Source organism: Nakaseomyces bracarensis (assembly GCF_045282275.1).
Source record: "Nakaseomyces bracarensis strain CBM3 chromosome Unknown Scaff13_0, whole genome shotgun sequence".
Classification (NCBI taxonomy): domain Eukaryota; kingdom Fungi; phylum Ascomycota; class Saccharomycetes; order Saccharomycetales; family Saccharomycetaceae; genus Nakaseomyces; species Nakaseomyces bracarensis.
In genome coordinates, this window is record NW_027263959.1 from 1,641,465 (window position 1) to 1,668,039 (window position 26,575).

Consider the following 26,575-nt stretch of genomic DNA (forward strand, 5'->3'; position numbering starts at 1 on the left):
ATGTTTAAATTGCTATAAAATAGGTAACATTATTTAAGCCTTTTCTTCGACAAACTCATGTTGTCAGCGTAATTTTGCTATCCAAAAAATGTTAAAACACAATATCCCATATCGAAGAGGGACCCTTTTCCTTATATCTCTCGCGTGTAATGTAAAAAGTATCTTTAGGATGAGTAAAGACCTGTTTGCAAACTATCTGGGCTCCCAAGAAAGGAACCTCAGAATATCCATGCTTTTTCCATTCTGGAAAATATTCTGGATATTTGGCATATTTAACAGAGGTAGGTACCTGTGAATATTCAGTTGTAGGTAAGGTATTATCCATAAATTTATTTCTTTTCTTATTTGGTAAAGATGCTCTTGCAGCTTCCTCCCTCCCGAGCCTTTCATCCTCAGGTTCCATAATTACATGGTCTTTGTATAGCTGAGCTAATAACGCTTCTCTGAACCCAACAATGGATGTCGTCCCTCCTACTAATATTATATTCTCCCAAATATGTCTGGCTTTATTAATATCATGCACTCGCGATAGTACAAGACCCACTCTATTAGAAATCTTTTCTATAAGCATTTCTGTTCCTTGAAATCTCTGCTTGCCAACTGTGATTTCATTACCATCATCATCCCAAAATGAATTCGTGTCAAGTTCAGCATTTTTAACATTATCCTGTTTTTTACGGCGCTCCCTTTCTTCTAATACTTCTCTAGTATCACGACCACTCGTGACAATAGCGGCAACATCTAGAGCACCTTCATCCATTTCGTCACCATTATTAAGATCTTGAAGTAGATTCTTGGCATCTTCGCTTAAAACTTCGAATATAGGAGACTTCTTTAAAGCTTCAATCTGTAGATCGTTTAGCTGTGGTAACTTTTCTTTGAGCTTCTCATTTATGGAATCACCACCGATATTGACGGTTGATATCAGATGTAACATTGGCGCATAATCAACGACAGGGATGATATCTGTATGTTTTGCACCAATATCAATTACTAAACTGTTCTGTAACGAAACCATAGCAAATGTGGAGGCTAGAGCTAAAGGTAACAAGAGCAGATTGTTTAACTCTAATTTTTCAAAAATAAATTGTGTAATATATTCCATCTGTGTTTGCGACCAAGTGTGATGGGTTACCATTAGTACCGGAATATTCGCCAATTCACCATCAAAGGCCGAGGTGTATAAGCTGTATCTTTCAGACAATAGAGACACATAAAAGAGTTTCAGAAAGTGTAAAAATGCTTCAATATCAACAATAGACCCATTTGCTATTGGTCTAATCTCGTCAACGTCATCCATTGAATTAAACTGTTCTTTTGGTCCATATATGTAGTTTCCAGATTGATCTCTTTTTCTATAAATCAAGGTGGGTATTTCAAGAGATGGTGCCAAAAAGGTTTCTTCATTTAACCCAAATTGGATAAGAGTACTCCCTGATCTCGGGTAGATAATTAAAATGCTATCTTGTCTAAATGGTGCCATCGCAGATTTTCAGTTGACAGGAACAGAGCACTTGTCTAGAAAGCTTAAAATAAGGGTCAAATTTATAAAAGTAGGGCCTACCAATTGATATGTCTGTTTAACAGATATTAGAGAATATCACCAGACCTGCAAGTACTTTACCTGCATGTACGTTACTTGCATCTTTCATTGTTTATTAGAATTTCGTAATTTCGCTTATTTTCGCTATAAGCATCCATGAAGATATCGTATAAAATGACAAAACAGATATAGTAATTAATGATGCAATGCTCTAAATTAAACTGTTATAATACTAACATTACAGTCTTACTCAACTATATTACTTTATACATTTATGTGTGTTGATTAAAAAAAAAAAAAAAAATCTACAAGAACAACACAATATAAGGAGAAGTCTTGTTTTTTCTACCATTACCAATGTCAGATATTGATACAGTAGTCGGTAATTTGGTTCTCTACAAGACAATAATGAGATATTCTAATATGATTTAGAAATTCAAAAATAAAATGAATTATATTTACTACAACGTATTAATTATTATATTTATTATAATTAATATACAAAATATTTTCTTTATTCAAACTGCTATATTGGTTTGAACGCATGATATTAAGGTTTCACCCAGAACTATATCTATAACAAAAGAAATAAATAAATTTCATACTCCATAGGGTAAGAATAGAGGGACTTTTCTAATTTTTAATCTGGTTACACGATTTAGTAAATGACATAGGAAGGACAATGTAAAACTAATCACTTAGAATTTGAATGAAGTTATTTGGAATTAGGCCGTTAGTATTACCATGTGCGGATATAGATTCATTATTATACACTTCACCTCTATACCAGTCTTCATTAATGACCTCTGTCAACAACAAATAGTCACCCTTATCAAAGTTGGCTAATTCTGGAGACTCATTGTTTAATAGAGGATACATTGCTTTCGCAAATGAAATGACTTCTTCACCACCCCTGGTTATAACTGGCAGAGTAACAACCATACCATTATCTCGTACCCTTCCTTTACTCTTAGGCAGATCGTTTCTAGCGGTTTCAGTTGTATATGCATCCGACCCCTGACTTTTTATTCTCTCCATCTCGTTTAGTGCATCTTCAATGGGGTTTACAGATGAATCTAGTACCATAGATTTTCGACGTAATTGTCCCTTGCTTCTAGATGAACTCATTGTTGAACTTTCCATCGCTGAGTGCTTGTATTTAGGATCCACCAAAATGGTGTTATTACTAATATCTCTGACAAATTCTTTTTCATGTGTGGTTGGGGGAGAATAGATAATCTTCGAAGTTTGTTTAGCTGGGTTTTTAGATTGACCATCTAATTGATCATCAATAGTAGTAACATTAATTTCTGGAGATTGTAGATGACTCATAGACTTTCTCTTTCTATTTGTCGAGTTCCAAGATTTTGCAAATCTTTGAGAGTCATCAAGACTACTGACTATTGAACTCACTGATGTAGCAAGAGAGTCCATACTGCGACGGGACCTAACATGGGCAGTGAAATCTGTAGGATTTGATGAAGTTCCAGATGAAGACGATGGAGTAAAAGAATGTTTACCACTAGATTCCGATGCAACTGCCGAATTTCTTCTGCTTCTAGAAGAGGGATCGGCATTGCTTTCTAGCATTCTATCTTCACGCTCCCTAGGACGGCATTCTGGTGATAAATAGCCGTTATTTTTAGAGTCAGGAGATGTTGACTTCTCGTCTGTCACAATATGCTGAGGGGGATAATTTATTTGTGAAACATCAACACTGTTTCTAGAGTCCACTGACTTTGAAGACATGTTAGAGGGCCGTATTATTCTAATTTCTCTCTTAGTAGAACTCATCCGTCTAGAATCTAAGCTACCATCTCTCTTTGAAATATCTAAATGATTATCAGAAGTTGAAGATGCTGGACTATAGGAATCATTCGCAATAACTGGATGAGAAGCTCTTGGTGGAGATCTTGGTGGAGACCTAGGTGGGGATCTTGGAGATTCTGGTAAGGGTTTACTATTACTAGCACTCATAGGATCCAATTTTGATTTCTGTAATTGAGAGGATAGTTTTCTAATGTTATCCATATAAGGATCCACGCTTTTTCTGTACGATCTATCCATCGTCATATTCGAAGCTACAAAGTTATCTACTTCCTGAGGTTTCCTTTCTTGTTGAAAGATATGGGAGGTTCTTGAGTTCTTCCGCCTTTTTTCTTTCAATCTACCAGTACCAAATTCACTAGAGAATTTACTGATATCATCCATCGGTGTGAAAGTACCTAGAGAGTTAACAAGAGTCTCCATTTTTGTTTCTTCTACGATACTAGTATCAATTGAGTTTTGGGCAAAAATCTGCAATAAGAGTTGGACAGTTGATATTCTTTTCGTTTCCAATGTTTGTAAATCCAACGATAGCTGGTGCCACTCACTGATCCAAAATTTTTGAGAAGCTTTATACTCTTGTTTTAATACATTTAATTGTAATTGAAATTCATGAACATTCGATTCCCATTTCTTCAATTCTCTCTCAACAGAATCAATTTTACGGCGATTACCAATAATGTTATCCTGATTTAATCTAAGTTCTTGTAGTTTAATTTCAGCATCTCTTAATTTGATGGCTAGAGACTCACAACCTTTCTTCTTGTCATACTTGTCAAACCGAAGTTTTTCAACTTTACCACTAATAGTAGTGTATCTACCGTTCAAATCTGTTTGCAAAGACTTTAGCTCAGAATATACTTGTCTGTACATAGTCTCACTGAACTTGGAATGTGCCAAGGCTCTTGCTCTCTCTAATGGGAAAAATCCTTTAAGGACAGTACTTAAAGATCCAAAATCCTCACAATATGATTTGTCATAGTTGTCAATCGAAGCTGCCAATCTTCTCGCATAGTCCTTTTCCAATTCACTCCTTAGCTTAAAATATTGCATTAGCCCATCGAGAGACTTTATCCCATTACGAACATGTTCCAATAATATATTTACACCGTTGTCCTGAGGATCCCAGAAACAGGTGTTATAAGTATAACTCATCTTATTTATTGTTCTATTTCTTATCGTATTTTTTTTTTTTAATGAAAAGTTTAGAGTATTATAATCATGAACCTATATAAATGAAAATAAATATTAAAACCAATAAAGTTTTACTTACTCAAGAACTAAAAACAAATCCAATATTCTCCATCCTTTCTCCCCTTCCATACATCAGAGACTTTCCCTCTAATATACCAAGAAGATCATCACTAATAGTAAATAATTGTAGAAATACATATCAAGTCCCTTTTTAACAATAACGTATTTACATATTTCCTAAAAGAGTTAAACCTTTAATTTTTTTTTTTGTTGTTGTTGTTATTCAAGTAAGCTGTTCTTATTTAGTTCTCCCTTTTAGGAATTAAACGAAATAAAGGAAAAAATAAAATAAAACAACTCAGAAAATCGAGAAAGTTAACAAAGCCGGGTAAAATTCAAATAACCGGGTAAATATATTAAAACCGGGTAAATAATAAATTACTGGGTAACACATCTGGGTAAGTTAAAAAAAAGGAATAGGTAATCTTCGGGTGAATGGAATTTTATCTAAAGTAAAGGAATCATGAATGTCAATTATCACGATGACGGAGTTTGCCGAAGTTGAACAAACTCTTACTCCCCCTTCTCAAATGAAGACCAGAACAAAGAGACAAAAAATTGGTATAAAACCGTTTTTCTTCCCATCTATCCGTTCATTTGTACGTGGGTATCATCGTCATCATGGAGAGGTCCGAAAAAAAAGAGAAGAAAAAAGTACAGGTAAGAAAAAAGAGACAGTTAAAATGCTGCGCTTCTTTTCTCCACGCTTCTTTCTCGGTTTGTGATTGGACCATTTTAATAATATTGTTATTTCATTGGTTTTCTGTAGTCCTCTCCTTTCACTTCCTCGTGGAAAATACATTGAAATGTGTCTAACTCGTTTCTTTCAAACTGCCTAGATATCTTTGGCAATTACAAGTGTACTCAGAGAAAATGTGCAGAGAGAAGGGGTGGGTTTCCCTCTCTCCCTCTCTCTCTCTCTCACACTCTGTCTGTTCTGTAATGCACTTTCTCAAAGACAAGCACAGCACTAAAAGAGAGTAAAAGGGCAAGGGCAGCTACTAGTAGTTTTAAACACAAGTTTAATATGCCCCATCTTTGGTTCTCATTCTTTTGAATCATTTTATATAAAGAATTGTATTTCTTTTATAGAAAATAGACACTACTGTTAAATAAAACTATAAGTATTATAATTTGTACAAGAACATAAAGTAATAATAATAAAAAAACAAGTAAGGGTTTTTCTATTAAATCGATAAAAGCCAAAAATAAAAGCGGAGATATAATAATACCAATAAACATACACAAATATCATAAGATAAAACAAAAAAAAAACCAATTAAAATGCTTCCATTCTATGCTAGGTCTACTATTATGAAGAGAGGTTTGCAGACTACTGCTAAGAGACAGTTTGTCATCCCATTTCTACCTCTACTACCTCAAAAACCAGGTGGTGTTCAAGGTACTCCAAACGATGCGTATGTTCCACCAAAACCAAATAAGATGGAAGGTTCCTACCACTGGTGGTTAGAAAAGTCATTCTCCTACTCTATTTTGCCATTGACCACTGCTGCTTTCTTGACTACCGGTAACTTGTCAACTGCTTTGGATAGTGCACTATGTCTGTCCGCCCTAGGTTACTCTTACATGGAATTTCACTCCTGTATCACCGATTATGTCCAGACTAGACAGTACGGTAACTACCACAACTACGCTCTATACCTACTAGGTGCCGGTACCTTGTTCTCTTTACTTGGTATTTACAACTTGGAAACCCAAAAGGGTGGCTTTAAAGGTTTGGTGAAGAGTTTATGGTATGGTGAAGAAGAAGCCGAAAAGCAAAAGTAATCTCATAAATTTTATTTAAAATTTTGCTTACTTTCTCTATTTCCTTCTCTATAAGAGCTACATCATTTTAGATGTATCAAAATAATAACTATATTTTGCATAAATTTTTGGAAAACCATTTACCAATTTACTTCTCCATCATTGACATCTGTTTTTTCATGCCAATACAGAGAACTATAAGAATTTCAAAACAACAAAAAAAAAAACACAATTGTTTATCACAACAAAGGTTTTGAGCTAGAGGTTCAGACGACAAACATTTTATTATGCGTTAACTGTAATAAAAATCTTCGATTCCTGTTTATTTATTTATTTATTTTTTAATTGGTTTTTATCTTTTACCTTTTTTTTTCTGATTATTTCTCTACTATATATAATAATTAAAAAGAAAATTCAAAAGGAAAAAAATATCAACAATTCTAATACTATTTATTTCTTAACTTGTCTTTAAAATAATTCAATAAACCTTCTGTATATTGCTATTTTCTAATGTACGTCTCTAATACCTCTATTAGATTAGATTTAGTCATTAAGTCTTCTTGATTTAATACAAGTAGTTCTCTTTCATCGCAGTAAATATCCCTAAATTGATTTAGGCAAAGTATATCAACAGTTTGTCCCACAGAATCAATCAGAACTCGTACAATTCCACGATCATTTAGCTCTAGAAGAATCATCTCTACATCGTTAGAGTCCAGCTCTATCCCTGCGTTTTGGTATTCCTCAATTATTGACGAAAATGAAGCTTCGTTTTTGCCAAATATAAAATTTATCATACTGAGTCTAATCAATTTATCTCGTATCATTTCTTGGTATTCTATGGGTGCTTTCTGTAAATCGTTCACTGTTCCAAATGACAATATTTCATAGACCAATTGATCTCCATAATTATCAGAAACTAACCATTTATCTTTGAAGCTATACTCTGAGTTCATCTCTATCTCTAAAGGAAATATAACTATATATTATTTATTTATTGAATTTGTGAAAAACGTAATTGAATCATCAAGCACCTCTTCCAACTCATATTTCAATACGCTTTCTAAGCAGTAAGTAAGTCATCGGTTTTTTCTCTTCTTTGAGATATTCGGTTCCTTAACTTTTTATTTTTGTTGTTCACATAAATCTAGCCTATTGACACAATTACTGGGGTATGGGATTAAAACAGATTGGTTATTAAATCATTAGTTGAATTACTATCTATAATACGATAACCGAATGTCAGAAATCTTATATAATACCAATTCTACGTTTATATCAAAATTCCATCAACAACAGCATCGAGCGAGTCATGAAATTGCTATACAGAAGAAAGCTGGTGTACAAAACTTAGAGGATCTACCTAGAGACTCCGCATTTAGATCTGCTTTCTGTAAAGAATCTGATAGTTATTTGAAGGAGCTTTGTAAAAGTGTTTATCCCAATACAGTTCGAAGGAAAATTGATTCTATATCGAACCCGGATCGTTTGAATTTTCATGCATTGGTGTCCTTGTTGGTGAAAAACTTTGTGCTCAACTGGTATGGTGTTAAAATATCAATTATAGATATTCAGGGTGACGATTTTTTACTATCAATATTCCAAACAGCAGACAATACATACACGAATTTAGCAAACGCTCTGACAAAGAAAGTCGACATCGAATACTATATCCTAGAACATTTACCTAAGGTGATTTCTCTACATTTAGCAACCTTACGGGAACTCTCTATCAATGAAGAGCAACTAAATGTTGATAATTATTGCAGGTTACATTTACTACCATCAGGAGAATATTTACAGAATAATTACATCGCAATCATCCTAGAACATTTTGATCCTAATCAATCGATCCTTCAGAAAACGTTGCTGCGGAGTATACTCCACAATATCATTTTTGGATCAATATTAGATTCCATATCTAATACATTTTATGTTTTAGATTTGATCAATAATATATTCATCAGGCTAAATGACAGGAAAAGAGTATTGATGCCTCACAATAACAATAATGAACACAATCCATCACGAATACCAATAAATGTTCTACAGTCAAGCTTATTAAGTTTAGTTATTGTAGATATATGCCAATTACCCATTAAGAATCCCTTCTGGTTTTCATTGCTTAATGTATTAATAAAAATAGCATTGTTTGTTCCTTTTTTAAACTCATACATTGCAAATAAAGCTGAACAAAATCTATCAAGTCTCCTGGCTGGCCCATTAGACGTTTCATTATTGTTAAGAAAACTAAGAAATACATTGTTCCCCAACGATAACTTGATGGGGCAAAGGAGGATCATACCTGAAGGCAAAGAATTGGAACTATTTAAAGCACAAGTCATCAGGAATGTGTGGTTGTATTTTCAAAATAAAGCTACTTTGAGACAAGGATTATTGATAACAGAGAAACAGATAGAGAGTCTCATCAATTTGATATCTCTCAATCATCAATGTAACAAAATATTTCTTCTTCAGATGATCGAACCAGTTGTTGTCTTATTGGTATCTAACGAGGATGCCAAGCTCTCCAGTTAATCCCCTCTCATCCTCCTGATTCTATGACACTAGATCCAAATATAATAACGAAATATAGAACAGTTAACCCACTACATCAGATACACTACTGCCTCTCTAACATAGAATTTTGCCGCTTACAGTATATAGAGCACACAGTTAGGCTGTATAGCCGGGTAATACAAACACAATTTATTTTTGACGCGTTGTGATGACGTTGAGTTTTTTTTATTTTTTTATTATTTTAGTGTAGTCCTAATTTTTCTCTGAAAACGATGCAGGAAGCAAAATTTTTGGTGTATTTCCATAATAAGCATAATGTAAAATGGAATCTCAGTCTGCGATGAGTATAGCTGTAGATCTGGGGATCTTATATTAAGAGTTCCTGATTGATATTAATGGGAGAAGGAATTTACAAATTATGTTAGTTATAATGGTCTTTTTGTTTACCAATGAGTTATAAAAATTTAGTCGAACAACATATATAGTGTGAGATGGAAAGCTATCCGGGAGAGAAGAGTGATATCCCAAAGAGAATACTGGATGCTCTCAAGGAACAGCCGCTGACATATCTAGTGCCTAAAGATGGATTAGTTTCACTGATAGATAACTCTATACGCTTGAATATTGATCATGAGGAACCCAACTTCGAAAATGCCACACAGGTGGTAGATCTGACATTTTCTAATGAGAGCGAACCAATAATATTTAGAAGGCCAATAAATATCGAACATTTATTAGATGAGAGGGATTCAGAAGTTGACATTACACAGTCTCTATCAGATATGGCAAAGATGTTTCTGCCCGAATTATCAATACGGCGAGAGAATATACTACAAGACGATAGTGATCTGTCTCTGAAACGAAAGTGTTCTTCAAGTAGTGTTACTTTAGATGACAGCGTATTAGATCTAACGAACACATCTGATATAAAGAGGGCTAACACTAGTATTGCTGTATCTATGAATCAAATTTCTATTGCAGAGCAATATACTGAGACTTTAGTCAACATGGTAAATGATATCTCAAGCATGTCCGTAACTGATCAAAATAACAAGAACATTGAGAATTGGAAAACTTTAGAAAATGGATCTTCAGTTATAACTACTTCCTGTTTATCAAAATTGCAGCTCATAATTAAAAATATTATAAAGTATCCACAGGGCGGGAAAAATATACCTACAGCTACTCTACAAAAGATATTGGAAATGATGACTAATAATATTGATACGCTAAAAGTAAAATCGACAGACAACCTATCTGATCTCAATATTTCTTTACTTTCCACTGAAATCATATTTATGGTGTATTTAATCGACAATGAGTCTAAGGAGTTAGTGCTGGATCGCTATGTCTCGGTTCCGATAGATTTTATCACAGAATTAATTATAGAGCTTAAAAACCGGGAAGGTAATTTTCCAGAAAACATTCTCTCCTTGTTACTGGAGTCGATCTCTCCATTACCAAAATTTTTATCTGTAAAAAGTTTTATTGATGAAGAGATTATAACAAAATTTGTATATTTATTTGTGGATATTATATTTCTAAACCAGAATGACACAAATATGATTTCTAAAACCTCAAAACTTCTGAATGATATAAAGTCTATTGGACACAATATACTAGGAACCTTATTCAACAAATTTCCAGCCCAAAGGGATTTTATACTTAACGAATTACTTGCTCTTACTGAAAATATACCTACGAAGAGAAATCTTAAAAAATTGTATCCCATAGAATCAGATGTCTTTGTTACTAGTTTCACATACATTGTTTTGGAATTATTATCAAATTTACATATTTACAACCATTGCATGGATGTTAAAGATTGGTCACAGGAACAAATTGATACTGTACTTAAGCTCCATGATAGTAATATAAAGAGTGTAAAAAAATACAGTGACATGATATCTGAAAACATCATAATGAAACTTAACGATAACACCATTAAAACACGCCATATCTTAGAAAACTATGTCCAAGATTTAGCACAGTTATTAACGAATCCACAATGGCCCATTACAAGAATACTCTTAGATTCTATAACCAAAAGGTTGCTGATGATATTTAAATCTAATCAGACTAATAACATAAATCTAGAAATTGCAGCACTACAGAACTTAGCAACGATTTTCTGTGTCATTTTCAAGATAAAGCTTCAATTTAATATGGACAAAAAAGATTATACATGTTTTGATATTGCTTCTGATAAGAATTTATTTATGCAATATTCCTCTTTTTTTGATTCTCTGATTTCTTACAACTGTTCAAAAAATAAAAATTCAATGGCTACAGGAATATCGTGGGAAATGAAATTAGACTTTTTAAATAATATAAAATTGACTTTACTTGCTGGAAAGGAAAATGAAGGACGTAATGTACAGTTCATAGATGAGGCACTCTCAACTCACTTACAAACCCCTGCTACTGACTTAACTACCAATTCTGAAACCGATATCAATACTTCTATTAACGGTATAATCTCAATTGGAAATCTGTATCGGTTATATGATTCATATTTAAAAACAGTTCTTGCCTTACTATCAAATGAAAAAGCTAAGCTGAGGTCTGCTGCTATAAAAAACCTTTCAACTTTAGCTTCACATGATCAAACAATTTTAACTAATTTTTTGGTAAAACAGACTATCCAGAGGAGATTAAGTGATTCATCTTCATCCGTAAAAGATGCGATTTTAGATCTCATTAGTATCGGAACGTCATACCTGGATTATTTTGAGGAAATCAATGGAAATTTTAATGACGATAATGTCTCTGTAAGAAAGCATGTACTTAAATTAAACGAGAGAATTTATGACAATACAGAGGACCTTCAAATTAAAATATTCGTTGCTTCAAGAATTCTATTGAGAATAGAGGATGAGGAAGATAGCCTAATAAGCATTGCAAAAGAATTATTACTAGATAAATGGATTATTTATCCCTCCAATACTGTGGGAAATGAAATTGATGCTGACACTGAAAAATTGCAATCCGTACAGGAAGTCATGGTCCATATTTTTTCAATGGGTGATAAATATCATGAGTTATTAGATAATTACCTAAACTACTATCTTCTCAATTCGACATATCATAGTACTGAAAAAAATAAACTGATAGTGAACATATTAAATAAAATGGTTAATATCCTAGTCGAAAAAATCATCTCCATATACAGTGACAATCTAACAACAGTATCAGATAAATTACAAAAGTATCTCAATTTATTAACTATGTTCTCTGATAGCATGGTTCCATTTATCACAAAAGACCATTTGTTCTCACTGTATCCATATTTATTTTCTGGAAATAATAGAGATGTTCAATTATGTATACTGTACGTTTTCAAGAACACAATAGGCAAGTTGAATAACTTTAAAATTGGGTTTCTTGAGGACTTACAGAAAACAATTCTAGCAAATTTAACAAAGCTAACTACACAAGAAATTGAAACATGCATACCACTTTTATGGAATATTGGACTCCAAACTAACAATTTTGCTAATATTACTAAAGCGGCTTCATCTTGCATCAGCCAATTGAGTGTATATGTCGAGTCGGCCAACCATAATTCTACTGGTATGAAACCTGATGGAAAAATACAGAGACTAATATGTATAAGTGCTAACATTGCCAGGTATTGTAAACTTGAAGAGAAAGGAGAAAAGATAAAAATTCTATTAGATAATGAAACATATTGTGAATATGTTGCAAAATGTCTATTAATTCTCTCAAAACAAGATATTCCGCATCTGATTCGAAAGGTGTCAATTAAACATTTAATCAAAATTTGTAGCAATTTTCCCAAACTATTCAACTCGAGATATATTTTAGAAATCATAGACCTAGAACTCTCTGGAAATGATGAAGGAATGCAAATAATAATATTGCAATCACTCTATGAATTTTTTATGGAGGAAGAACGAAAATCATCTAGGATTATATCTACTAATTCAACAATTCTATCAAACAGAACAAAACCAAAAAAGATGGAAAATCGAAAAAATAATAGCTCAGATACCATTTGCTTTTCGCTAGTAACTAAGTACTTGAAATATTTTTTGAATAAATCTGTGATATTTGATAATAAAAAGTTAGCAGAAATATCAACGAAGTTGCTCTATACAATAATCAAATTCAATTTTGTTAATCCGTCACATTGTCTACCTACGTTGATGGCACTATTGATTTCACCAGACGAGAAGCAAAGAAGCATAACCAAAGCTGCTATTTCAAACATCAATGAAAATTTCCAGAGTATACTATTCGCTAGTTTAACCAAAGGTATTGAGAGTACTATGATTTATGCAGAGTCGGTATACAATAAAAAATTCATCACAGTTGATTCATTTTTAATTGACCTACAGTCATACTTTTTACAGGACATGAAGGGCAATCAGAAATTTCTCAAAGTTTTAACGAAACTACTTTACAAGTACACATCGATTTTACTGAATAAGGGTTGCACCGAAAAAGAACTAAACCAAATTGCCTTTTATTGTGTTAACCTATCTAAACTCGTGCTAAAGAATCAGCAGGAATTATTAATAGTTGCCAAAACTCTGGATTCTATTTCTGAGGATTTCAAGGAATATATTATCCAGAAGTTACGTGTAGCTTCTGAATTAAGCAAGGATAATAAAAATAATTTATATTTGAGAAATTTAATTACCGTCCAAATTTTATTACACGATCTAACACTTCACTTACTTGATAAATATGACCTCGGCACAGATATTCTATTTTTCGATAATGACGATATTGGATTAAGACAGCATTTAATACAAACTTCTAAGGGTTATGAAGATAATTTTTACGCCAAATATGACGAAATAAGAACTTTCTGGTCAAGTAACTCACTTTCACGATATCTAAACCTTGTGGATAATAGCATTGATTAAGATTTAAGTAGTAGTATACTATAGCTTTATGAAATAAATAATCTCATTAATAGATTGATATCATCGCATTTAGTAAGGTTCATTCTATTGATGCTTTAAAATTATTAGAGTACAAATATTTTATTGTCATTTATGTGCATATTTAGATTAAAAAATGATTTTATTAGAGATGCGGTAAATGCGCTATTCCCATATCATTATGTGGTTCATCATCAGGTCTAAGTTGGTCATCATTCTTACCGTTTCGGAGCTTATACATCTTACCATTAGAATTAAAATAATTTGAAGGCTGCAAATGGCTATTAGATGACTCTATATTCAAGCTACTAGAATGTGAGTTTATTGATAATATATCTGTAGAATATTTCTCTAGTGAAGGTATTAGTATTGGATTACTGGAGTGAGTATTTTTAATAACTGTGCCAGGATCATGTAATGCATTATGTTGAGGATTAATGCTAGTACAAGTTACAGGGTCAATGTTACTAGCCAAGGTAGACTTTGGTTGATTGGATGACATCAACCCAGGATATGAATAGAACTGGTCATTCCTACTAAATCCTATCTCATTGAATTCCATTTCCAATTGCTCTTTAGGAGTTACATCAACATTTGAAGGAATGTTATTAAATGGGCTATTTTCAATCTGAAAGGCTGAATCTCGTAAATCGACTGATGCGGTACCAATAGACAGAAGATTTGATTTTAAGTTAATTGCCGACGTAAAATTATTTTCCTTATCCAGATTTAAACCATTATGCAATTGAAAATGTTCTTCAGAGCTGGTAGTGGTGAGGTTTCTGTCTAATCCACCAGTTAGTGCGTTTGGTACTGCATTGTGTATGGGGTGTGGCAAAGGATTAGGGAACATATTTTGAGAAGCAATAGAAAGAGATACAGATTCTTCCCTTTTAAAATGTTCCAGTGATGAACTAAATTGTAAGTTATTGGATGTTGAAATCGTTGGAGGAGATTTTGAACACAAGATATTACTAGAAGAGCATTCGTCCCTGACAGATGAATTAGCAGAAGAATTTTCTTGGCAACTCCTATCCACTGGTTCTAAAGACATTATTGGATAAGCACTACTATTTGTTACTGAAATTCTTTTACTTCTATTAGAAAAGCTGTCGCATTTCCTTGGGTTTTTATTGTTCGATGATAAACTGGATATGCTAGTTGTCTTGCTATCAAGGTCTTCAACTGGAGCTGTCTTTAGTTTTTTCCGGCCCCGCTTGGTTTTCAATGGCTTAGTAGGTAGAATATTTATACTCCAGTGCAACGAAGGGGACATTGATCCAGTGGAGGAAACATCAGATAATTCAGAGTCATCGCTATCAAAAGCAAATTCGGAGTCTATGAAAGTATTGGCCTTGTCATCCAGTACACCTTTATCATTGAGCTTTAAATCATTAATAGATTTCATTGGTAGTGTATTGGGGATACTAAACCTTTTGAGTTTCTTGGCAATATAACTAGGAGGTGTATGACATATTTTTAATTTTTGAATTGGCTCTCCGGATCGTATTTTTTTCCAATATCCTTTTTCAGCCGCACTTGCTTTAATAACGTAAGGTTTTCTCAATGGTTCTGCAACTAGTGCATATGTTGGCTGTAAGTTCTTCCCTAGGCAGAGGGTAAACGATTTACCGCATTGGCGTTCTCTAATATTCTTCCTATGCTCCCTTATACTATCTAGAGTCATTCCCTCTTCCTCTTCATCAGAAGAACTGTTATATCCACTGAAAAAGCGTCTATCTAAATTTCCGTATATTTTAGTTCTTTCCAGACCTTGGGAAGTAGAATTCTCTATCTTTTTATTACCTAAAACATTGAATGATTTATCGGGGCTTCCCCTTTTAGTTTGCTTATTATTTATTCTAGTTAGGTTCATAATTTTTTTCTTCATAGTTTCAAAATTGTTCAATAGACCTTCTATGTAATTCAATGTCTTCAGTCTCTTCATTTCCATTTCTTGTTCATCGCTAGGGTCTTTGACCTTGGTGACTTTGAGCAAAGTTGGTTGCCAGTTGAACATATTCAGTCTATCTGCAATGGTTATCAACTTATCAGCTTCATTCTCTCCATTAGTGATATCCAATTGTATCATCCTAGCTTCCTGACGGAGCATTTTTTTGTGGTAAAACAAAAAATTATCATCTGCTAGCGGGTCCAATATACTGGGAGCAGCTTCTATTATAGGGCAAAGATCATTATGCCGTATTTCTAAAATCATGTTCTTAATTTCTTTTTTCCTTTCATAGATATCATTTTGTAGGTTACAAGTAGCTTCAAGCTGTGGATTCGCATTTTGGGACCGCGAGATCATTGCATATTTCTTCTTAGGATCTAATTCATATTCTTCAACATCAAAATCAAACTTCTCCACAGCAGTATCACCATCCGTTCTCATAGACCGTTTCGTACCATTATCATCTTTACAAGACTCTTGCATCGTAACATATGAAAACTAATATAATGGAATTTTGACAAAAGACCTTTCAAGAAATTGATTAAGTTTAGTATAAGCAACAAAAAAAAAAAAAAAAAAAAATAACGCCTAAAGAACACTCAGTATTTGCTAAGGAACCCTCCTCTTTGTCCTCTTTACTTAACCTCTTAATGTTACAAAACAATATTTCATTCAAAGAGCTGCAGTCGATAGCTGATAGTAGGAAATATAACAACTATAATCAAAGCAAATAAAAGAACTCTCAAAAAACTAAGAATAAATTTTGCACCAGATAAAGAAAAGAGAGCTTTCGTTTATTCTCTTACTTTAATGAATATTATAAATACTATAATGTACCGCAGCTACTAAAGCTTAAATAACAAGTATATAAGAAGAATGTAGCGCTCAAAGGTTTAGTGCTAACCCTTTTTGATCTAGTTGGTAAAGGCTCATCGCTATATTTTCCAGGCAATTCAAAAGAACTAAAAAGGTGTCAACATCAAAGAAAATTGCCAAATATGAATTCGTAGTATATAATATTAATTTTTTTAAAAAGGGCATGTGATTATTCATGGGATGAGATGAGATTCAAATATCAAGAATTAATTTGATTCATATTTTTTATTGAAAGTAGATTACCCACTTGTAATTTGTACTTTATCTCTTTTTACTATCTTTGGAATTATATATTAGGTGCTATCTTATATTTTGCTGGATGTACAAGAATCAAATCAAATAAAGAATGGCCGCAACACCTACACAAATAACAGTTAATGACATTCTCAAGGATGTATATCGAAAGAAGAAGAAATCACTGACTAATATTGAAATACTTGATTTAGAGGAGTTGAAAAACTCTCAGCGTGAAAAGAGAACTGAGTTTGAGTCTTACCTGAAGAGGAATCGTTTAGATGCTAAACAATGGATGCGATATGCGTTATATGAGGTTGAGCAACATGATATGAGGAGGGCACGTTCTGTCTTTGAAAGGGCACTTCAAATACATACTTCTTATATACCATTGTGGATTCGTTACGTTGATATGGAGTTGAAGGGTAAATATGTTAACCACGCCCGTAATATACTGGAAAGAGCTGTCACAGTGCTTCCTCGTGTAGACAAACTATGGTATAAGTACTTATTGTTAGAAGAATCACTTCAGCATATTGACGTTGTAAGGACAATTTTTGATAAATGGTGTGCCTTAGAGCCTGATACTCACGCATGGGACTCTTTTGTGGAATTTGAATTAAGGCAGGAAAATTATCATAGAGTCAGAGATATTTACTCTAAATATGTAATGGTCCATCCCGGATTTCGCACCTGGTCTAGTTGGATACAATTTGAAAAGGTACATGGCTCTGTAGATACCACTCGGTCTGTATTTTCCTTAGCACTTGATGCCCTAGTTAATTACTCAGATGTTGATCCGCTCCTAATCGACGATGTTATAAAGTTGGTCATTATTTTTGCTGAATGGGAAGCTTATAATAAAGAAATGGAAAGAGCAAGGGCATTGTATAATATATCACTGGAGAGATGGCCACAGTCTTACGCATTGAAGGATTCGATGGTGAAGTTTGAGAGACAATATGGGACTGTGCATACCATGCTTACTTCAATTATAGACAAGAGGCAAGCGGATTATGAGTCTAGTTTAACTCTTGACCCAAAAAAATATGAAACATGGTGGCTTTTGATTGATCTACTCGAAGAATATAGATCTGTGGAAGACGTAAAAGCGATTTATGAAAGGTCGTTGATGAATAATCAGCCAGAAACAAAAACTAAAGAACGGCAATGGAAAAATTATATCAGTCTTTGGGTGCGATATCTATGCTTCATTGAATTATCCTTACAAGATTTCTCGTATTGTAGAAAAATGTTTTCATTACTGACAAATGAAATTATCCCTCATAAATTATTCACATTTACTAGCATATGGATATTATTTGCTGAATTTGAAATCAGACAAGAGAATTTAACTGAAGCGAGGAAGATTCTTGGAAGATCTCTTGGCATACATCCCACTGAAGAAGTTTTCAAGTATTACGTTGATCTAGAGACAAAATTGAGAGAATTTGATAGGGTTAGAAAAATATATGAGAGCTATATTAAATTTAATCCTTTGAATATGGACGCTTGGAGAGGTTTAATTGAGCTAGAGAGCAGTTTAGGAGATGAAACGAGAGTACTGGAAATAAAAAATATACCGTTCAATGGTAATACAATATTCCCTATTCAATTTTTATTGTCATTTAATAAATTCCTGATTGAATTCGAGTTTGAAGAGCAAAATTATGATGAAGTTCAAGATCTACAAGAGAAAAGACTGGAGCTTGGTAATTATGCACCTGAAATTTGGATTGAAATTGCTCTCAAAAGTATGGCAATACCTACCGAAACACAACTAGAGGAGTTTGAAAAATTACGTCAAAAGCATTTTGAGGAACACGGTGATGAGGACGAACTTGAATTTGAGTTTGAGCTAGAGGATGAAAATCTAGAAAACTCGAGACGAATTTTTGAAAGAGCTATTACTTATTTTAGAGATATCAAAAATGACATAGGAAGATCTAAGGTTTTTGATGGCTACCTTGAATTTGAAAACTCCTATGGTTCAGAGAAGAGTAAGCTAGCTATCACGAATAGAATGCCTCATATCAAATATAAAACTAGAACAGAAAATGGTATTATTGAAGAATATGAACAATATGTGTTTCCAGATGATGAGACATCCGAAAGAGAGAAGATTAATGTTTCTAAAATTCTTGCTCTAGCAAAAGAATGGGAGGCGAATAATAATAATTAATATAAGCGCTATCGGTATATAAAGTAGCGGATGATAATTATCTATTTTATTTAAGTTGCTAAATCTTGCTACTACTATTATTTTTATTAGTAGCTTTAGTAGTTGTAAAATTAGTATTCTTATTATTGTTTCTGAATATCTATTAATAAACTAAAAATGTAGCGCTTGAAAATATCTTTATATATCTACATAATATTTGTAATATATGAAGTATCAGCTCATTCCGGGCGGCCCCGGTAAAGCTGCATTCTCACTGTTTTCTTCATGCATTTCAAATCCTGGGGGACCTTCCAAATCTTCTAACGAGGAAGGCGGTTTGTTTAAATTGAATTGATCTGCCGTATCTGTCACATCAACCATGGATGATTCTATAGACATCCCAGCTGGTAAACTTAATGGAGAACCTACTACATTTGGTAACGAGGAGCCAATATTGGTTGTATCAGCGTTGTTAATGTTTCTCGTTCTATTAACATTTACACTAACTGAAGAGCTCTCGTATCTACTTCTTTTCTCCGGAAGAGCTCCAGGTAAATTAATATCATCATGTGATCTTTTTTGACTGTTTTGATAACTTTCGTTAGATCTATAAGGCCTCAAACTATTCTCTTCGTTATATCTATTCGTATAATTTGGAGGTTGAGTATGAAGATCATTATGTTGGTTATTGTATCTACTAGTTAACTGCCTAGACAGTTCCTCGTCTGTTATAGTACAATCTCTAGTTGCATGGCCCGGCTGTTTGCATCTATTACAAATAATACGTTTCGCAAAAGTTTCTCTATGAGGACATTCGAATTTCCTATGACCCAACTGGCCACACACAGGACAAGGTCTATTAGCTTCTCTAAGAGTACCATTCAATTCCGCTAATTCACGGAGTTGACCTCTTTTCAAGTCATTCTGGCCTTCTGGTGATGTAACAGCTTTAATCACAATATTTCGACATGCTTTTATACCTTTCTCTATTTTTTCTTCAGCATCCGCAATAACTAGGCAATGTAGAGGATCGGAGAAATCCATTGCACCTGGTGGGAGATCTGATGAAGTTTTACCTTCTTTAACCGAGCCCTTGCCTCGAATAGCAATTTTGCAACCTGAATCTTCTTGCAGCTTTCTGAGGGTTTTACCTCTTGGACCAAGAAGCAATCCTACAAAATTAATTCCCGGATACTGAGAGACTGGAATATAGTATTTCTCTTGAAATGTAGTCGGTCTTTTGTAATCATCTGGTGGTGTGTATCCTGGTACGAATTTTGAGACAACTTCGATAAGCTTAAACCTTTCATTAAGTAATTTTTTTTTGTACCTCTGCTCTCTGGTATTGGTCCTTTTACCTTCATTATCGTAGATAGGTGGTGGGGATGGTGAACGATTCCTAGTCTGTGGAACTTCCAAATTTGGTGACTTAAGATTATTTGATATTTCACGTATACGGAAAATATATTGATATATAGACAATTGTTCTAATGTTAATGGACCACTAATAATCTTTGGTTGTTCTTTATGGTTGTATGTTTTCCCATTCTCGGGTTGGGCGCCATGATTATTATTAATAGTATTATTATTATTATTATTATTATTATTATTATTCCGATGAATATAGACTCTCTTCCTCTCAGGTTGTCTCCCTCTATTTTCAGAATTGTCTATCCTATCCATTATCAACGTTTGTATATGAATTCCAATCTGTTTGCTATGTTATTTACAACAACGGTAGTTGTGTAGCATATCTACTTTGATTATTAGTTCTAATATAAAATATTTGCGATGCCCTTGTTCTAATTTTTCAAGCTTCATAAATTTAATGCACGTGATAAATAAATCGTTTCGTGGTATAAAAATAATATAATTACCAATTCGGATATATTAAATAATTATAGTATCTCAAAGTAATAGAGGATAATAAAAATTCAACTAATAGAGTCTATAATTTTAAGTATTGGTATTTTAAAGTTACTAGTTAATATTTGTGCTCATTGAAAGAATGAAAAAAAAAAAAAAAAAAAAAAAAAAAAAGAAAAAAGAAAAAAAATTAAATATAATAATATACTTATTCTTTTAATTTGATAAAAGAACAATACAGTAACATGCTCTCATATTTTAGCCAACATATCGGTAACCATCTTTTTAACAGAGTAAAATAATTCAGAAGGATTACCATCAATAATTGTTTCACTGTCACTTACCTTACGAATAATAACCTTATCATCAACTACAAGAGTACCTTCACCTCTAAACTCGGCAGTATGGTGCAGAATATTCAGATTTTGTTTTAACTGAATAAGCCTGACATCACCAATGGCAAGTGAACCATTCGTTTGTACAGCTGAATGTGTGTTTAATGGCTTCAGAATGTACTTTTCTCTATTTGTATTGATGTTTTGAGAGTCCTCAGCATTAGCGCTAGTTGTACTGTGGGCGGACTCTTTGACTAATCTACCAATAACGTGAGCCAGGGTATAATGACTACTAATTCTTTGCCAGTTGAGGATCATATCAAGTTCAGGGCTGATTGCAATATCAAGGGCCTTGATAGTAGTGTTGAATTCAATTTCCTTGTTAAATTCTATTTGAGTTATGTCAATATCTCTTCTAGTCAATGACATAACAACTTGGTGATTCTGCATTGCGGAAGGTCCTAAGGATATTATTTTTCTTGTTTTAAATAATGGCCAGATGATACTTGTTGATCTCATATCAACTAAACCTTCCAGGTTTATAACTGTTACCAGACAATCTAAATTAACCTCTATTTGCTTTTCTACTCTTCGTTTCGGGTTTGTTGTACTCTTTAAATAGTCTATATTATCTTGAAATTTAGATTCTCCATCATCAATATCTTGTTGATCACGCCTTGTTCTCTTCGTGTTCAATCTTGAGGCTGAATAGTCAGCATCGGAGGTATCATCATCCCCATCGTCGATATCCAATGCACGCTTTATTGGAATAATATCTTCTTCCGCCTCAATTGGTATAAATTTGTCAAATTTGGTAATTATACCGTAGTCATCCTTTTTGAGCTTTGGGGGATGGAATGGAAACATTTTATGCTTATTATTCGAATTCTGTTGGATAACGATGTCAACTGGTATCTGTTCACCAGCATCATTCTTATTTTCATCCTCTAATATACTTAATAAGTTATCATCCTCATTATCATCTTCGTCATCCTCATCCTCTTCTAGATCTTCAATATCATCCAAATCTGAAGTGTCAACCTCCGATTTTATTTCAGTAGTGTTGGTATTTTTATTGTCATTAGCAGAAGCTAGCATTGAAGTTCCTTTTTTTAAACTTTTCTTGGTTAGGATCTCTGTCCGGTGATGTTTTTTCTTCCTGCGTTCAATCGCCATTGAGAAGTCGTCTACTTCAGAGTTTGATAAATCTTCAAATACAACGGACTTTAACTTGTGCTTTGCTTTATAATCTAATATTTCAAAAGGTTTTGCGTTTTGATCCCCTTTTGAATATTGTTCCCAATAATTATGCATATCCTCCAATATAGAAATGTTTTCTTTTTCAGTGGTTAGAATAGTAGTTATTTTTGTTTGGCCTGATAACTTTTCTAAAACCTCATCGATAAGAGTGTCAACGTTAGAAACAAAACATATCTTAGAACCTTTGTAATTCAACAGTTCATCTGGCGTAGCAACCGAAAAATTACTTCCGATGTCAAATGCAGATTTTTGGTTTCTATTTTCCCATGTTTTAGATGAAATACTTGAAAACCACTCCAACATGGATTTCGCATAGGTTAAAGCCCTAGCCTTGGAATAAGAAACGAGTACTATTGGTGTTCTTGAATACTGATTGTTCTTTGAATTTTCATAAATAAAATCATGGACCAAAACGAATAGGTTCAGAAACTCACCACCTATGTTGGTAGGAATTATTACTGTACCACCTGAGTTCAAACCGCTTTTCAAAATATCCTTAAAAGCTTTAGCTCTTTTTCGGAAAGGTTGAGAGGAACCAAATTTATCAAAGTTGGTAATAACTGCAGATGGTCGTACTAGAGAAGATAATGGTTTACCTGAGTTATCTAACAGACTAGCAGCGTTCAAAATGGAGTCTCTAGTATGATTCCATCTATATGCATACACAAGTTTTTCAGAATATGTAGAAATGCACCATATTGTACCACCAGGGGCATAACCAGAATTACATGCAAACAATGTTAAACCATCATACTTGGACCTTAGATCTACTAGTTGTGAATACTTCAGTACATTTATCGCATCAAAGGATTTTTCAATATCTTCTAAATCCAATTGATTTGTATCATAAGGTCCTAGAATACCTCGTGAAACATAAAGATCAATTGTTGACACTCTACCCAAATTGGAGACCGGTAAAGTAGCATAGACCTGTATCCTTGAGATGAAATGAGAGATAAAATTATAATAAAGAAAAGTGTAAGCACCTAGGCACTCAATTGTCGGTTGGGATAACAATATAATATCAACGTCACCAATTATATTTGACCAGTATTTCACCGCTTCAGAATAAGAAACCTTCTCCGAAAAATAACCAGGATCAATCAAGATGGTTACATTATCAAATTTTATAATAGAACCCGTAGTTTTCCCTGCACCATCATCACAGCAGCTAAACGTATATGTCATTTCTACAACCTCTTAAAAGTATTCAAAAAGAAAACTGTTATATAATGGCCTTCAGAATGTTTCTTAGTTATTCTTTTCTTTACAGCTACCAGTACTGCTATGTTAATAGATGCCAAAACGTTACCAAATAAAATAAAACAAAACAACGCTAGATAAAAATGTATTGATAGTGTTAGCAATGCTGTATTGTATTGTTGATTATCCCAATTACTAAAGTTCTCTGTTGTTTTCTTATATTTTATATTTTATAATTTTTTTTTTTTCCATTTTTCTGTTTGTATTTGGAAGTTGCTATACTTTTTTTTTTTTTAAAGGCCTTGGACAAGAATAAATACTAAAAAATTCATTTTTAAACATTACTGAATCATTTCCTGTGTTTGTTTAAAGAATTTACATATGATAATATTATTTGACAAGTTGATTCAAATCTCTTCCAAGGTCTGATACATTTTGTTTGCTTTATATTTTTAGGTGGGGTCTTTTATTAGTCCAACTGTTAGTAGTTTGAGCCTTAATATAAATAAAAATTAAAAAAAGTAGGAGAAATAATGTTGCGGTTCAAAAGAGTAAGTATCAATCAACGATGCTTGTTATCTTTACAGTCAACTTCTAGAAACTTTACAAGCTCTGTTATTTTATCTGCGACCGATAATGAAATGAGTTCAGGAAAGAGTAAACGGTTCCCATTGGATGAATTGAATAAGGGATACTCGAAGAGGTTACATGAGGTGAAAGTGAATGATGTAAGTTTGAATGATTTATACTCCGATTTCAAAAAGGAGCTCAGTGAATTGAAGCAGGAGCGTAATATTAGGTTTGATACCAATAATGCCAGCTATAGGTTGAATGAGTTTGTCACCTCATTGTTAAGAACGATAACTGATGTAAAGAATGAGACGAACCTGGACCCCTATGTTGTACTGGACCAACTTACTTCCTATAACTTAATTAATGGGTCCCATTATGGGCTTGTTTTGAGATATTATTTGCTTGTCCAAAGGGCTCCTAAGGAAGTAATTTCGCTTTGGGTGAAATATCTGGAATCAAACCAGTCAGGGAACCAGCTTCTAATGGCTTTTACTACTATAGCCTTTTTAAAGCTTCCAGATAATAATAAGCCAGATTACAAGATTCTAGAACAAATCCTTCAGACTGAGACTCTCCAAACTGAAATTCCATTTGGAAGAGTTATGACATTAATGGAACAAATACCTGAACTCAACAACGATAAGCTGCTGAGGAGTAATCTTGGCTTTATGTACAATGATTATATTAAACAAAATCCGGAATGGTTTATTTCTCAAATACAAGCCAGCCATACTAGAAGAAGGTTACAGTCCCAATACAAAATGTATGTAGGGTTTCAACCAGAGGATATAAAAAGGATTGATATCCTCAAAACGTTCATGGATCGGTTCATGGAGGTTGAGAATAATCCAACAGACGCTATCGAAGTCTTCAATCAGTTCAAAGACAAGTTTACAGGAGACGATTTGTTCCAATTACATTTGAAGGTACTTGAAATAGTTTCTAAAATTCAAGGCAGGAGTAAAATTCAGAAATTACAGAGGATTCTTGCTGTTTGGAATAGTTTTATGAAGCCCACTCTCGAAAAGGATAATAAAGATATCGGAAAAGTTTCACTAGCATTTGCTACTCTAATAAATGCTTTGGATAATTCTGGAAATGTCGATGAACTACAAAAGATCTGGGATAATGAAGTACCTGTAAATATTAAGAATCAGCAATCAGTATTCGAGGCATTTTTATTAGCAATGATAAGGAGAACTCAAATCAATTACTCCCAGATTCAGGAAAAACTTGCTACAGCCAAAATTAAAAATATTGAATCAACAAAACTTTTGGAAGTTATAAGTATTCGAATTTTAAAAGAAAACCCTATTGATAGGAAACCATTTGATGAATTTGCAACCACCAATAATCTAGCAGTGAAATCATCTGATCCTAGTTTATTAGCAATCCGTACTTATGCTGATTATTTATACAATAAAACTGATCCTAATCATACCTTTTTGATTGCAAGTGATGTCAGATCTAAAATTTTAAAGGTAAAGCCTAAGATCAACAATGTTGACTGGAAGCACGATTTGGATTTAGCACTAAAGAAATTCATTGATATTGTACCATCGATAGAACCTGTTAGAGATCTCTATGAACAGAACGGTACCTACCAATTAAATTTTTTCATATTAGACTCCATAATGGCTGCAGAATTTAAGAAATCTGATGGCAGTGTCGAACAAGCTGAGAAGATCTTTGAGGATTTATTGAAACTAGACAATAAAAAGCTCTCCGCTCCTATGAAGGTGAACGTTTTCAAATTACTAGACTCCATGGTCAAGGGAATTAGTTCAACAATTGGCAGAACGCATGACACGTCGCTATTCTCCAGCTTGGACAAATATTTGGATATGGTTCGTGGTTTGAATGTAAAAATGTCTTCTAAGTGGGTTGAATACATCATGTCCACTATCAGAAGAATAGTAAGAACAGAAAAACCGGGCAAAGTAGATCCAGAAGTTATTGCATTTATCGACAACTTTTTTACTAGGCTCCCTGAAATTGATCCAACTTTTTCCTATAAATTAAGAGAAAATGATACTGCCATGCTAAAGAGAATTGGATGTAAGACTATGAGTACATGAACAAAATTTTAATCAAAACACAGTCTATCAAATAAAAACAACCTATAAATATATGTATATATATATATATATATGTCCGTAACTCAACCCATGTAAATAATGTTAATCATAAACTAAAAATATAAATGGTCATATTTACTTATGTATCAAAATATCAAAATATTTCTCCATATTTTTAAGATCATTTGAATTCATCAGCTTTTTGATCTGT

The 26,575-nt window shown here is 33.2% G+C and overlaps 11 protein-coding genes across 11 annotated transcripts; 5 read left to right on the forward strand and 6 right to left on the reverse strand.

Annotated features, from left to right (window-relative positions):
• Nucleotides 1-91: 91 nt before the first annotated feature.
• On the reverse strand, nt 92-1,483 carry ARP9 (Arp9p; the record flags this gene model as incomplete). Its single annotated transcript, XM_071054927.1, has 1 exon — nt 92-1,483. One exon carries the CDS (start codon nt 1,481-1,483, stop codon nt 92-94), a length of 1,392 nt encoding a protein of 463 aa, XP_070909620.1.
• Nucleotides 1,484-2,233: 750 nt separating this feature from the next.
• Nucleotides 2,234-4,525, reverse strand: HOF1 (formin-binding protein HOF1; the record flags this gene model as incomplete). The annotated part of the gene is made up of 1 exon (XM_071054928.1): nt 2,234-4,525. One exon carries the CDS (start codon nt 4,523-4,525, stop codon nt 2,234-2,236), a length of 2,292 nt encoding a protein of 763 aa, XP_070909621.1.
• Nucleotides 4,526-5,908: 1,383 nt separating this feature from the next.
• Nucleotides 5,909-6,412, forward strand: SDH4 (succinate dehydrogenase membrane anchor subunit SDH4; the record flags this gene model as incomplete). Its single annotated transcript, XM_071054929.1, has 1 exon — nt 5,909-6,412. One exon carries the CDS (start codon nt 5,909-5,911, stop codon nt 6,410-6,412), a length of 504 nt encoding a protein of 167 aa, XP_070909622.1.
• A 479-nt stretch (nt 6,413-6,891) lies between these two features.
• Nucleotides 6,892-7,347, reverse strand: CSN9 (Csn9p; the record flags this gene model as incomplete). The annotated part of the gene is made up of 1 exon (XM_071054930.1): nt 6,892-7,347. The coding sequence occupies one exon, from the start codon at nt 7,345-7,347 to the stop codon at nt 6,892-6,894; it is 456 nt and encodes a 151-aa protein (XP_070909623.1).
• A 283-nt stretch (nt 7,348-7,630) lies between these two features.
• NVJ3 (Nvj3p) lies at nt 7,631-8,929 on the forward strand (the record flags this gene model as incomplete). The annotated part of the gene is made up of 1 exon (XM_071054931.1): nt 7,631-8,929. One exon carries the CDS (start codon nt 7,631-7,633, stop codon nt 8,927-8,929), a length of 1,299 nt encoding a protein of 432 aa, XP_070909624.1.
• Nucleotides 8,930-9,402: 473 nt separating this feature from the next.
• On the forward strand, nt 9,403-13,806 carry SCC2 (cohesin-loading factor complex subunit SCC2; the record flags this gene model as incomplete). Its single annotated transcript, XM_071054932.1, has 1 exon — nt 9,403-13,806. The coding sequence occupies one exon, from the start codon at nt 9,403-9,405 to the stop codon at nt 13,804-13,806; it is 4,404 nt and encodes a 1,467-aa protein (XP_070909625.1).
• A 163-nt stretch (nt 13,807-13,969) lies between these two features.
• Nucleotides 13,970-16,261, reverse strand: SAS4 (Sas4p; the record flags this gene model as incomplete). Its single annotated transcript, XM_071054933.1, has 1 exon — nt 13,970-16,261. The coding sequence occupies one exon, from the start codon at nt 16,259-16,261 to the stop codon at nt 13,970-13,972; it is 2,292 nt and encodes a 763-aa protein (XP_070909626.1).
• Nucleotides 16,262-17,000: 739 nt separating this feature from the next.
• On the forward strand, nt 17,001-19,070 carry CLF1 (Clf1p; the record flags this gene model as incomplete). The annotated part of the gene is made up of 1 exon (XM_071054934.1): nt 17,001-19,070. The coding sequence occupies one exon, from the start codon at nt 17,001-17,003 to the stop codon at nt 19,068-19,070; it is 2,070 nt and encodes a 689-aa protein (XP_070909627.1).
• A 213-nt stretch (nt 19,071-19,283) lies between these two features.
• On the reverse strand, nt 19,284-20,732 carry MSL5 (mRNA splicing protein MSL5; the record flags this gene model as incomplete). The annotated part of the gene is made up of 1 exon (XM_071054935.1): nt 19,284-20,732. The coding sequence occupies one exon, from the start codon at nt 20,730-20,732 to the stop codon at nt 19,284-19,286; it is 1,449 nt and encodes a 482-aa protein (XP_070909628.1).
• Nucleotides 20,733-21,166: 434 nt separating this feature from the next.
• Nucleotides 21,167-23,698, reverse strand: CFT2 (cleavage polyadenylation factor subunit CFT2; the record flags this gene model as incomplete). Its single annotated transcript, XM_071054936.1, has 1 exon — nt 21,167-23,698. The coding sequence occupies one exon, from the start codon at nt 23,696-23,698 to the stop codon at nt 21,167-21,169; it is 2,532 nt and encodes an 843-aa protein (XP_070909629.1).
• Nucleotides 23,699-24,246: 548 nt separating this feature from the next.
• On the forward strand, nt 24,247-26,364 carry MSC6 (Msc6p; the record flags this gene model as incomplete). Its single annotated transcript, XM_071054937.1, has 1 exon — nt 24,247-26,364. The coding sequence occupies one exon, from the start codon at nt 24,247-24,249 to the stop codon at nt 26,362-26,364; it is 2,118 nt and encodes a 705-aa protein (XP_070909630.1).
• Between the last annotated feature and the right edge of the window lie 211 nt (nt 26,365-26,575).